Raw genomic sequence first — 13,923 nt, 5'->3', positions numbered from 1 at the left:
TCAAACACTGAGGTAAGGTTATGACCCCACACACACACGCGCGCGCACACACACACAGATTTATTGTGAGTGGGGCAGGGCCACAGGAGAAATGCACTCTCACCGTCTGGGAATCTAGTGTATAGGGGCAATCAGCCCAGATCCAGACCTCCCAGGACCAACTCTGCCTTGCTGGGACATGCACACACACATACACACACACGCACATGCACACGCACACACACGCAACACACACACGCACGCACACACACACACGCACGCACACAAATAGAAAGATGCACCATAACACGCGCACACAGAACACACACACCTAAATATGCACAAAATCAAACATGCACAAACAAAAACACACACTCAAAAATACACCAAGGGAAGGCACATGTGTGACATTAAACCCCTGTGCCACTGGACTAGTGGAAGTGTCTACCGGAGTTAATATTTGCCTTGGCTGCTTGGAGGTGTGCCTCCTTTTCTATACTTGGCTAGGCAGCTGAGGAAAGCTCTTTAAGGAAAAACCATTCCAGATTCCTGCATCCCAAATGGCACCCTATTCCCTATGTAAGTGCACTACATTTGACACAGGGCCCATAGGCCTAGCCATAGGGCTCTGGTCAAAAGTAGCAATATAGGGAATAGGAGGCTATTTGGGATGAAACACAGATTCCTGCCTCTGACTCTGAAACTGCAGTTCTGGAAATGACCTTGGTAGGTTGAGACTGGGCTCTTTGATTCCCGACCATGTTCTGTTTACATTATGAAATCAGATTACTGCATCCAGTGCAGTCTCTAAATTGGTCATCTCCCCTCAGCTCTGACTAACAGAGGGGTTACTGTGTAGAGTGAATGGGAGTTACGTTACGCAGGCAGAAACACTGACACAACTGCCTGCTGCGTGACATATTTTTACACAACTCCAGGAACCAGGAATGTTCCCATAACTTCCAGCCCATGCAAATGCTCCGTGTAAATCAGTCAGGGCAGTTGTCCAATGAAGTGGCCAATTGGCATGCTATAGGCCAGCCCTATAGGAGTACAGAGGTTCCTAAGGTGTCCTCATCCGAAACAGTTCGGAAACAGTTTGTGCATATATTATGACAATCTTTTTATTTGTTTTGGTCTTCGGCAATGGTTTTTCCGGCTGTTCGTGCACACAACATTTTTTCTCTAGGCAGGCTGATGTCTACACCTCTTCGTCTGTGATTGGTCAACAGTAGGGATCCTTCAATTGAGTGTTTTGTTTTCTTCATTCAACGAGAGACTAATCGTTTTCATCTTAGTTAGATGTAAAATTGTGCTACTGTACAAAAACGACAAAATGAATGACAGATTTCTTGAGATATCTTAGATGAATTCTGAATATTTTGTAGCCAGTCTATACTGGCTACGGCATCTCAAGATAGACAAGCAGTACTATTGCCTTTTTTTTCTCGTTTTCCAAGCGATGTTCTTTTAAGGGAGCATCCGAGCACACTCGTTCGGTTCACTTAGCATTGTTTGGCTAGTCACCAGACGAACCGAACCATGCGGAAGGCTTTAGGGGGAGCTATAGGGAAGGTAGGGAAGCTATAGGAACTGTTACGTGTCGGGCAGGCAAAGGAGAGAGTTGGGGGAGGGGGGGGGGTTGACCACGTACTGAAAAGAACAGAACATTGACAGAAATCTCCCCGCCCCCCTTCCCTCTCCACCCAAAGTGGCCTGGCTACATCACAATGACTGGTGCAACAGATGGCTGTCAACTAACTGCCCACTCTCCCTCTCCCTCTCCCCCTTCCCCTTCTTCATCCCCTGCAACACATCCTCTACTCCCCCAGCTGTCACTGCATCCATGGGCCCCCTGGTTGAGGGGCTCTAATGTCAAAACTCCTCAGAGCTGGGGACAGCTGTTGTGGGGTGATGTGGGGAGGGGGTGGGATGAGGGATCCGGTAGCCTACGGTCAATGGGCCCAACTCCAAGGCACACATTTGTATACATACTGATCTCAGGCCAGAGAGGGGAGTGTTAGAAAAAGAGGTGCCAACTGAATGCACAATGAGTGGACAGTCAGCAAGCAGAGACACCAGCGGACTACAATATGACACAAGAAAAACACTAATATGAATGACAGAAAATCGTTCACATCCTGATCTCTCTCTCTCTCTGCTCACCATCTCTCCTCTTCCACCTGGATACCCACTGACTGGAACTTGGAGTGCTCCTCTGTCGCCCTAACCTCCTCTGGTCCATCCACCTGCAACAGAAAACAGACTTGATGTTTATTTAAACGTTATTTACACAGGCGCGTCAACTAAATAATCTCTCGTGGACAGACTACGCAAACATAAATGGTTGCATCTGACCAAATGGCACAAGATTCTTGGTCAACCCGAGATGAGTCAATTAAGAGCAGACCACAGGGATAGGTCGACAGGGAACACCAAAAGAGTCATGATCTTTCTCTGATAAGGCTTACAGTTTATGGATGACATTGTGTACTCCATCACTCTGTGATGTATCTGTGTATGATCACATTCCAACATGTGTGGTCAATGTGTTGTCAACACCGTCGGCGTGTCTGCACCTGTATCCCTATGGAGAGGCACTTCCGGAGCGCGTCCCTCTTGCTGTCGCTGGAGGCAGTGGTGGTGGCGGTGGCGGTGACGGTGATGGTGCTGTTGGTGACGTGCTGGCTGGCCGGGCCGTGGACCTGGGCGTTAGCTGCCTCGATAGCTGCAGTCAGAGCCTTCATAATAATAACATTAAAATAGAATATTATTCATATATATTTTTGGGGGGTTAATATCTTTTTTTTATTTTTTTTTTACAAAAACACTGTTAACATCATAAGCACAAAATGACACTGACAAATTCAAAACAGGTTGTACCTAATATTTTCATAATATACGATAAACGTTATTACATGATGTACCTTCATACTGTCGATGCTCTCGGTGGAGTTGGACAGGTGGGGCTGGGATGTGCTGATCCGGGTCCGGAGCCCTGACCCCTCATCTATGTATGCGTCCTGGGCCGACTCGGTGCTGCTTTGGGCCGTGATGGAGATGACAGGTTTGGGTGGGGTGGTGCGCGGCGGCACCGGCGGAGGCGTCTTCTTGTACGTGGTAATGCATGACGACACTGCAGAGTGGGACAGGAAGTGGAAAAACGGGTTAGAAAAAACGACACGAAATGAAGGAGAAAACGGCATTAATGTCGTTCACAGGAGGATTAGCTAGGTTTGCTGTGAGAGTTTCAATTAATCTAGGTTAGAAGCATCTTTAACAAAGCTCAGCTAACCTACTAAAAGGATTTGTCCGTTGGTCACTTCACTTGACCTACTAATCTAGTCTAGCGTGGCTGAAAGCTGCTGTCCAGATCTCCTCTGTTGCTAGGCCTCCTTTACATAATCATAACAAATCAACTGTATGGGAGTGTGGATTAGCAGTGTGTGTGTGTGTGTGTGTGTGTGTGTGTGTGTGTGTGTGTGTGGTTAAGAGAGAGAGTAGATGAACAAGGGTAGTGTACTGTGTAATCAGGTAGGATGTCACAGCAAACAAGCCCTAACGCAAAGATCAATGCTCAAACAAACAAGATCCACCAATTCACTCACGCTAACACACACACATCAATTCTGTCTCCACCACTCTCTCTCTCTCTCTCTCTCTCTCTGTGTCAGTGAATGCCATTTCCGATTACAGAGACAGGTCGGCAGGTAAGAAAGCTCTGGTGTGCAAGGAGTCCACACAGAGCACACCAGATTGCACCCCCGTTCCCTATAAAATGCAATACTTTCTACCAGGCCCTGGTCCAAATCGTGCACCTGGTTCAAAAGTATCACATGGGGATAGGGTTCCACGCCATCAGACCCAAAGCAACCCTTCCGAAGCCCCAAACACAGAACATAACACAACAAAACAGAACGTAACGGCGTTATGCCTTTTGATTTCCCTCTTGCCTCTGTGTCATCCCCATCAGAATTGGGTCACGGGCTGACTCCCGTTGACTCCCGTCCCAGAAACTAGGACAGTGAGTTAATTTCCTGAATCCCTTTTAATCCCTGAAAAAGACAAACATCCTAAAGGGGACGGTGGCAGCGGCATACCACGGCCCGTTCTCTTTCATACCCTCAGTACGGAGCATAGTGTGTGTGTGTGTGTGTGTGTGTGTGTGTGTGTGTGTGTGTGTGTGTGAGTGTTGTTGTCGTTGTGTGTGTGTGTGTGTGTGTGTGTGTGTGTGTGTGTGTGTGTGTTGTTGTCGTTGTGTGTGTGTGTGTGTGTGTGTGTGTGTGTCTGTGTGTGTGTGTGTGTGTGTGTGTGTGTGTGTGAGTGTTGTTGTCGTTGTGTGTGTGTGTGTGTGTGTGTGTGTGTGTGTGTGTGTGTGTGTGTGTGTGTGTGTGTGTGTGTGTGTGTGTGTGTGTGTGTGTGTGTGTGTGTGTGTGTGTTGTTGTCGTTGTGTGTGTGTGTGTGTGTGTGTGAGTGCCGTGTCGAAAAGCATTAGATCAGAAGCTTATATGGGCCCTCCCATCTCTCTTGACAGTTACAAAGCCTTACCACAGTGGAGGTGAAAGAGCTGCCTGCCTAGCTGGCTGCCTTAAAGCATAGTGTCATGACCACGATTCAATGACTGAATCCTCCAAGGCATCCCAGAATCTGTATGGTCAAGTTTTGACAAGTTCGGAGAGGGAGGCTTACATAGAAAAGATTGTATTGAGATTAGATCATTGTAACTAACAGGAAGAGTTGCCGAGGACTATATTACCAGGTGTTAGCTAACGGTGTGCTACTTGTTCAAGAAAAATAACATTTCAAGAAAAAGACAAGTACGTTATGTTATAATATGTTTTTTGGTAACAATTTCTATGAAGCATGTATAATGCTTTATAACGTCCTTTATCATGCCTTATAGCGCACTTATAATGTTCTATGCCGCTGACTATAAGCACCCATATATCACTTCTTTAATATCATCATGATAGAAGAAAATAGATTGTGAAGTGACTTCAGGCCACCCTGTGAGAAAGCATCCTAAACATGACCTAAACATGGGCCCCATGTTCTGATGCTTTGCAGATGTCTGCATGGGGAACTATGATTGACACACACTGCTGATCTCGCCAAAGGTCACTGAGTACAGACCATTAGGCAATCTACAGAGTACGGAACCACAAACACACCCTCTCACACACCCACCCACACACTGGCAGGGTCACAAATGGCCTCCTATTCCCTTTACAGTGCACCACTTTTGACCAGGGCCCGTAGGGCCAGCTATTGGGGCTCTGGTCAAATGTAGTGCACTAAATAGGGAATAGGGTGCTATTTGGGACACAGATACGAACCGACACAGATACGAACCAAGTTCAGATACGAACAAGTTCAGGGGATTCACACACACACACACACACACACACACACACACACACACACACACACACACACACACACAGTGGAGAAAGCTTTGGAGAACAGAGCGTTTTCGTGTTTCTCCACAAATAGGGATATGAAACTGGAGATGAGTCCTTCCCCCACATATCTTTCACTGCTCTGCTCTGCTGTGGTCAGACAGAAAGGAGGAGAAGACTGGGCTGTGTGTGTTGAGACAGGTTAGGTAAACACACTAAAGAAACTGGAACATGCCCACACACACCCACATGCACGCACGCACGTGCACACACACACACACACACACACACACGCATGCACACATGCACACACGCACACCCAGGACTGTTGACACAGTGCAGCCAAAAAGTTAAACCTCTCATGACCACATCAAAGCACACTGCAGACTTCCTGGCCTGGGACTGATATGCTTGTCATCCATCTGAATCTGTTGTCAGCGGTATCCTGCGCAGCAGTGTGTGTGTGTGTGTGTGTGTGTGTTTCTGTGCATGTGTGCATGTGTGAATTGATATGTGCCTAGCAACTTCATGAACACAGTTAACTTCTTCCAGATCTGAGCATCCCGCCACTTGATCCCTTGCATAACACAACAAAACCTCAGAAATATTCCACATCAAAGAGTCCCAGTCCAATTTGGCTGTCCATATGACACAATGCCATTACAGTGATATGGGGGGAGGGGGGATTACAGAACAAACACCATGATAAGACTACTGCCAAGTTTCCAGAGAGATGGAGGAGTTTGAGTAGTTTGATGTTTAAGCCAGCCATGACAGTAAGATAGCTCCTGGACCTCCCGCACGCTCGCACACGCGCGCGCACACACACACACACACTCACCAGACAGATTGTCTCAAGGATGCAGTGTTTGTCTGAAGGAACAGCGAGGGAGGAATGAGACATTGGTTGCCAAACCTCCATTAGAAGGGAATGGATGTGGAAAACTTTTTCCTTCTCTTCTTTCTTTCTTTCCCTTTCCTTTTTTCTTTCTTTCCTTCTTTCTTTCTTTCCTTCTTTCTTTCTTTCTTTCCTTCTTTCTTTCTTTCCTTCTTTCTTTCTTTCCTTCTTTCTTTCTTTCCTTCTTTCCTTCTTTCTTTCTTTCCTTCTTTCTTTCTTTCCTTCTTTCTTTTTCCTTCTTTCTTTCTTTCCTTCTTTCTTTCTTTCTTTCCTTCTTTCTTTCTTTCTTTCTTTTTTTCTTTCTTTCTTGCTTTCTTTCTTTTTTTTATCTCTCTAATTAAATGTCTTACGCTTTTAAACTAGGATTTCATTTCAATTTGATTTAGATTTACATGTAATTCAGAATCAAATGAAGCTCTTCTGCTGTGTAAGATAGACCTGCAATAACACACTTTCTTAATTAAAGTGGTGCTTTGGTTGCCGTTTTATTCCCACTTCTTTCTTGAGCTGAAACCTGCTGTGTGTATTGTCATTCCAAATAAGACTGTAGAGGAGTTTGTGAATGACAAAACTCTTCTTGGCACTTGCCCAAATCCCTCTTTGACAAATGCTTCAAAACCCCATGCCGACAGGCTTGTGTGAATAGCTGTTCTCCATGGGGTGAATCCCCTCCCCCCAGAGCTAGATACTACCAGACACCCCACCCCCACACACACCCCTTCACAAAAAAGCCTCCATTCACTTCTTCATGCCCTGAGAAAAAAACAAAAACACAAGAGTATCTCTGGTTCCGTTGATCACCCTTTCCCATTAGAGGACTATAACCGATTTCTGAGTGTGTGTATTGTGTGCAATGTGTCCTTAGGAACTTGTGAGTTTTCAAACGCCTGCAAACGCCTGCAGTGGATTGCTATGAGCGGTAACAGAAGCAGAGAACTAACTACCTCTCCTTCAAGTGTCTGAGGCTGCATTGAAGCGGGACTATGCTAACGCTGGGCTATTGGGCTAACAGTGTTGAGCTCCCTCGCGTGGGGGCCAAGGGCGTAGCACCAGCACCACCGCCATGCAAACACAAAGACAGGAGGGCGGGCAGGGGAACACTGACAGCTGAGTACAGCCGCATGGCGCTTGGGGGAGGGACTACAGAAGAGGTCCAGACAGCCGAAAAAGAGAGGGGTGAGGGGGTGAGGACAGAGGGGAAGAGACTAGAGGAGTGAAGGGTGGGCCTCCATAGCTTCCTCCCACCCTCCCTCCTCGCGTCGCAGTCAGCGCGCTGTTTGCTCGCGCTTACACACCACGCCACCAGCTGGAGTCCTTTGTGATAGTGTCTCCATGGAGACAAGCAGACTGCTGGTGGCTGTTTACCTTCCACTATGTACACTCTGGCTGCAGCACAGGCACACAGCTAAATGCTAGTTAGCTAGCAGGTTGACAAATTCAAAGCTGAGATCATGCACAGTCACCAAAAAATGAGCACAAACAGTCTCATGTTAGACATGCTAGGCAAACTCACAAAGAGAAAAACAGTGAACTGCTACTGTGTTACTATAACAGGGAGCGTGTTAGCTAGCATTGAGCCTGCAGGCTAAGTCATGGCGTAGCTACTGTTTCTGCCTCAATACTAACGAATACAGCTTTTCTTCAGTTTCTGCTCTATGCTATCTGGGACACTGTAATGTGATGAAAAAGAGGCACAAAATGAAAAGGTCAGACATACGAAATTACACTAGTCTCATAAACAGCACTTTAAAGCACTGCAATATGCCAATTACAGGCTCTACCAAAGCCTAACTTGAGTATGTGATTAAGTAGGGTCTATCTGGTATTGAACCTAGACATCAGGGTCCTCATTTATAACCATTGCTTAAATTTCACCCAAAATGTCTACATGTGTCATTTCTGAAAAGTCTGCACACATACAAAAAAATATTGAGATGCATCAACTTTGAGCATGCCATACATGTGCATGTTTCCTGATATTAATCAGTCCTGTACAAATGTAAACTCCACCTGGAAACACCTCCATTCACCATTTATGTATTGTTTGGAACTATTAGCATTAGGCCACGGCATGCAAAAGACAAATTGCTGTTCAATATTGTGTTTATCAATAGAGTGTTGTGTTTATATGTCCAGCCTTGGCATAGGCTCTGAGACTAAATAGGCAACAATGTCTTGTTCTTATCGCACAGCAATACTGTAGCCTCCCCATACTGTCAAATATATTTTATTTTACATAAGCTTACTGTGTTGGCAGAATGTTTTTAATCTTTAGCAGTAATTTATTCTGTATCTGGAAAAGGACTGTCGGTTTTTGAACGAGAAAACAATTAGCAAGTTGCCGTGGACCTGTCAGCAGAACATTTGAAATCAAACAATGTTTTAATTGGACTTAAAAATGTTTTTTTTTTTTTTTTTGATGGTACTACTGATAGTCAAATCTGCATTGTTGAGAAAGAGCAAGCAGGAAAAGCATTTCACTGTACTTGTGAGCATGACAATAATAACGTGACACTTTCAACCTGATACATGGGCCCACTTCCATGTAAAAATATCCGCTGTTAAATTTGACTGTATAGCGGTAGTTATAAACCGAACCGCACTGCCTATGATATCGCAAACCATGAAATACATTTAGCCTATCTATTTGCAGGCTACGAGGTCCAATTAAATGAGAGATGCGCATGGTCAATTGTTGTATGGCTCCTAAGGGACTATGAACCCATCACACGGCCAGAAAAGGGTGAGGAATGTAATTATTTTAGATTCTAAAAATAAAACCCATATATTTTTGCTCTTCTCACTAATGGCAAATGGTTTCAGTCTTGTTAATATGTTTTCCTGTTTTTACTTTTTTAAGAACAAGCTTTTCATCATTTGTACAAAATTCTTCCTTGCCAGCTTGCAGAACAATATTTCAACCACTAGCAGATGTGCACGCGCGTGGTCTCTAGAGTTTGTGGGGAGGTAGGCACAATCTCACGTCAAGTTAGATTTTTTTATAAATGCCAACTTTCGCGGTATATTTTGTTCGTACGCATAGTTTAGAAAGGAGGCCCCAGAACTGTAAATCGTAAACGCAACAGGGTTTCAGGTTACTTTGTGTGACTGTGTGTGAACAGTGAAGGCTTTCATAGTGGATGGAGCATGTTACCTTTCTCTTCAAACCTCACTCCACTCCACACACTCCTCTACACAGAGCCATTGTGTCTGTGAGGGGGCTGGGAGGTCAGGCATCTGGGGAGCAGAAATCTCCTCGCGACCCTTGACCTTTGAGGGTGAGTGGTGCAGACTGACATGAAGGCTTCTGGGATTCCTTCAGGTGACTCACAACAGCACTTTGAGAGCAGCTCTTTGTGTGTCTGTGAGTATGCTGTGTGTGAAGCAGTCTAACAAATATCTACACAATGAGTCTAAGTCAGAGATATTGTATTTAGTCTAGTAGCGCCATGTAGCCAAAACAGCAATATCCGCATAACAGCATATTCCCTACTGTGAAAAAATTACAACAACAGGCTTGTCTGTCTTGTGTCCCCTATGCTACCTGATATAGACTGTGTTTACAACTGATAACTGTACATGTATCTGAAAGTTGCTTGGTGAGAGGTTTCAACCTACTTAACCCACTTTCCCGCCATGCAGCATGTACCAAGTTCAAATAGAAACCCTAGTTACCTGCATTCCAGCATTATGAGCCAGAGCTGTCATCTGCTCTATCAATCAGTGACAGACTGAGACAGAGACATACTGCATGCTGCAATACAAATTAGACTAGAGCGGGAATTGTGTACAGTACAAAAGATACAGGAGACAGTACATAGCGACATACTTTTCATTTACCAATGTCTGAAAGCTACTATTTCAGTTAAGTGGTCCTGTAATCAACAACAGAATATGACCATCTGTCAGGTCAGATGTTGTACACACCAAAGTGTACAATACAGGCAATACTGTATGTACTATATTATACTATATTAGTGTTACATGTACACTATTAAAAACTGGGTGGTTCGAGCCCTGAATGCTGATTGGCTGACAGCCGTGGTATATCAGACCGTATACCACGGGTATGACAAAACATTTATTTTTACTGCTGTAATTACAGTGGTAACCAGTTCATAATAACAGTAAGGCACCTCGGGAGTGTGTGGTATATGGCCAATATACCACGGCTAAGGGCTGTAATCCAGGCACTCCGCGTCGCGTCGTGATTTAGAACAGCTCTTAGCCGTGGTATATTGGTCATATACCACACCCCCTTGTGCCTTATTGCTTAAATATAACATGTACAGATAATAAAGGTACAAATTCAATAACATGGTCGACAACTGAAGAGAACTGAGCAGTGAGATAATCCTAGGATGAAAGAGTTTAGGTGTGGGTTTTAAAAGTGAACGGTTTCTCATTAGACCTGCCTTAGAGGGCTAGACGGCCCTTATTGTTCCCCAGTGCTCCGCAATGAGGGCCTAAGCCTCACAAGTACTTCACCACATGAAGCAACACATCACTCCATTGTCCCATCCCTAAAAGAAAGGCATGCCCTGAGGTAGGAGAAAGAGAGAACAGGATATCTTTAGGGAGTGACTCAACAGTAACCTCATGGGTAGGAAGGGAGGAAGAGAGAGCGAGAGAGAGAGAGTGAGCGAGAGGTTCAGATGAGATACATTTGTCAGTCCGTTTTGTTCAGTTCCTGTATTAACATTCCTGCTGCCACGCGGGGCAGCAACTCCAGCGCTAGCCTCCTAATGCTAAAGCTAACACGCCCACACATCTCACGCATGATTCCACTCCCCTCATTTCACACTCCCAGGCCCATGTCTCACGGACTGTGTCCTAAATATCGCCCTATTCCCTATTTAGGGCTCTGGTCAAAAGTAGTGCGCTGTATAGGGAATAGGATGCCATTTGGGATGCAGACCATGTCTTGCTGAGTGAGTAGGCTATGGGCTTGAATGACACACTGCATGTGTCTGGGATGTCAGTGGGAGCGAGTTATAGCACTCTGGCGAAAGTGTAAACTCGTATCCATGTTGTCAGTGGGTGAATACGGAATATTCAACATCAACTATAGTAGGTTATTGTAACCCAGGGAAGCATTGATACTGGCCTTTAAATAAATGATGTGAGCTATCGATACTATAACCTATGTTAATTTCCTCCGATTAGATACACACTCTCGTATCTCCACAGGTGCAAAGATATGAGTCATTTATCAGAACACGGTCACACACACACACACACACACACACGCACACACTTTGGCGGGTAAGCTAGTTAATGATTATGAGATCTGGGACAGCTACTGTATGTGTCTTTCAGTGTGTTTCTCTTTGACATGATGCTGAGGCGGCCACTGCTGCTAGGAGACAGTGTACTAAGTGGATAATTCAGTCCACTTAAACCTCTGTGTATGTGCTGACTATAAATACACACACCAGCATGGCTTTGGACACACCACCGCCGCACACATACAAACACACACATGTTTGTTTTACTATCCTTGTGGGGACCAAACAATTGATTCCTCATTCAAAATCCTAAACCTAACCCATAACCCATAACCTAACCCTAATTCTGACCCTAAACTAAAACCTAAACCCTAAGTTTAAAATGGCTTTTTTCCCCTGTGAAATGTCCACCACAAACACGTGCACGCGCGCACACACACACACACACGCAAGCACGCACACACACACACACACACACACACACACACACACACACACACACACACACACACACACACACACACACACACACACACACACACACACACACACACACACACACACACAGATTCAGCCTGTACTAGACCACGGAGACATACAATACCAATGTCATGTCATTACATCAAGGATCACTGCCCACTACAGCTAAACCTATTAGCATAAAAATGCACTGGTATGTGGTCAAACGTTCACACTTCTGGTGCAACCTTTTTCTCCCCACAAAATGAACATAGCTTCACTCCAAAACGCAAACTTTTTTTTATGGAAGTTGGGCTCTGAAGACAATAAAAGACGAACAAAAATGTCTAATGTACTTACAGTGCAACAAAGAAATCGAACGTATTTAATAAAAATATTCAACAACAAAAAAAATCCTAATTTTCCCAAATTCTTCAACTGTTGTTTGTTCTTGTAGGAAATGAAGAATGTCATGAAATGTCAGTGTGTGTAGAGAGTATTATTTCATGGTTTAGAGGCTTACATTCTTTTCTGCCTACTTGACGTTCTTTGTCCTGACTACTCACACATGGAGGAAAAGGAGACTGCTGATCTAATCCTCAGTCAGAGGCTGCATCCCAAATGGCACCCTATTCCCTATATAGGTAAAGTATTACATGCAATAGGAAATAGGGTGCCATTTGAGAAGCAAAGAGGGGCATGCTACAGCCATCTGGGCCTCAAACCAAACGTCAGGCCAGGCTTGGCGGGCACGGAGAGGGAGGAGGGAGGAACAGAGGGAGGAGGGAGGGCTAGAACAAGAATCCAGGCAGCCACACTGACGCAGAACCCTCTTTGTGGTCTCCAGTTCTGACCCATGACCCTGCACATCCTGTTGGGAAAGGAAAGACGAGAGGGCATGCAGCCCCTTGTGTGTGTGTGTGTGTGTGTGTGTGTGTGTGTGTGTGTGTGTGTGTGTGTGTGTGTGTGTGTGTGTGTGTGTGTGTGTGTGTGTGTGTGTGTGTGTGTGTGTGTGTGTGTGAGAATAGAATTACATCGAAGAGCACGTGTGTGGGAGGACAAGAGTGCCTTACCGATTGTGACAGAGCTGTTTGTCAGTCCACCAGCACACATGCGTTCCCTTGCAGTGTGTGTGTGTGTGTGTGTGTGTGTGTGTGTGTCTGTTCCCCTGTTCCCTATTAATGTGTGTTTACATCCCAGGCAGCAGACTCTGAAAGACACAATGGCTCACTCATATTCCCGCTCTCCTGCTGAGAGTGCTCATTTGTCTCCTGCATTCCTTCCCCCATTCAGGTCTCCTTCTCGCCCCTCCTGGCCAGCGTAAACAGCCCGCCAGTCTTTACAGGAGGTGGAGGGAGGAGGGGGCTGAGGCGGTAGCAGTGGGGTCTTAAAAACGCAGGAGGGCGATTTAGTTCCCTCAAGCAACAAATCCACCATCCCCCTGTGCTGTATGAGGCTTGGCTAGTGACGCAAACTAGAGAAGAGAATGAGGGTGAAGACAGTGGAACATTATCTCCACAAGGGAAAGGAATGGTGGCTTATTAATAAAGGTCCAAGGCAGCCATTTTTATCTCAATATCAAATATTTCCTGGGTAACAATGAAGTACCTTACTGTGATTGTTTTCAATAAAACATTTCTAGCAAAGAGCAGCTTCTCAGGCAAGAATTTTGTCTGGGAATGGTCTGAGTTGAGAAAACTGAAAACTAGCTGTTCTTTGTTATTGGGCTATTAACTAATTTCCTGTCTGGTGTTGTCAAAAGGCATGCTAAAACTCCACCCCACCACAACAGGCTGGCATTTCAGGCGGTCTTTTCAAACAGCTGTTACACTAAAAGGGCATTATCATAATTTTCTAAATTCCATAGCATTATTCCAACCTCATAGTGTGGAAATATTTATAAAACACATTTTTGATTGCACTGGGCCTTTGATGACTGGGTTTTGATGGCTTCTCTCCT

General features: G+C 45.1%; 1 protein-coding gene across 1 annotated transcript in view; it reads right to left on the bottom strand.

Annotated features, from left to right (window-relative positions):
- The window catches only part of LOC110535601 (disks large-associated protein 1), a 239,260-nt gene that overhangs the window by 15,073 nt on the left and 210,264 nt on the right, over positions 1 to 13,923 (bottom strand). Inside the window, exons 7-9 of the mRNA XM_036935331.2 lie at positions 2,907 to 3,115; positions 2,559 to 2,720; positions 2,146 to 2,228 (exon numbers count right to left, since the gene is read on the bottom strand). Of these exons, the coding sequence (XP_036791226.1) occupies positions 2,146 to 2,228; positions 2,559 to 2,720; positions 2,907 to 3,115 (454 nt within the window). The remainder of the gene's footprint in view (positions 1 to 2,145; positions 2,229 to 2,558; positions 2,721 to 2,906; positions 3,116 to 13,923) is intronic.

The sequence above is a fragment of the Oncorhynchus mykiss genome, chromosome 11 (assembly GCF_057628025.1).
Source record: "Oncorhynchus mykiss isolate SJ-2025 chromosome 11, ASM5762802v1, whole genome shotgun sequence".
NCBI lineage: Eukaryota > Metazoa > Chordata > Actinopteri > Salmoniformes > Salmonidae > Oncorhynchus > Oncorhynchus mykiss.
This window is presented reverse-complemented; position numbering and strand designations above follow the sequence as displayed.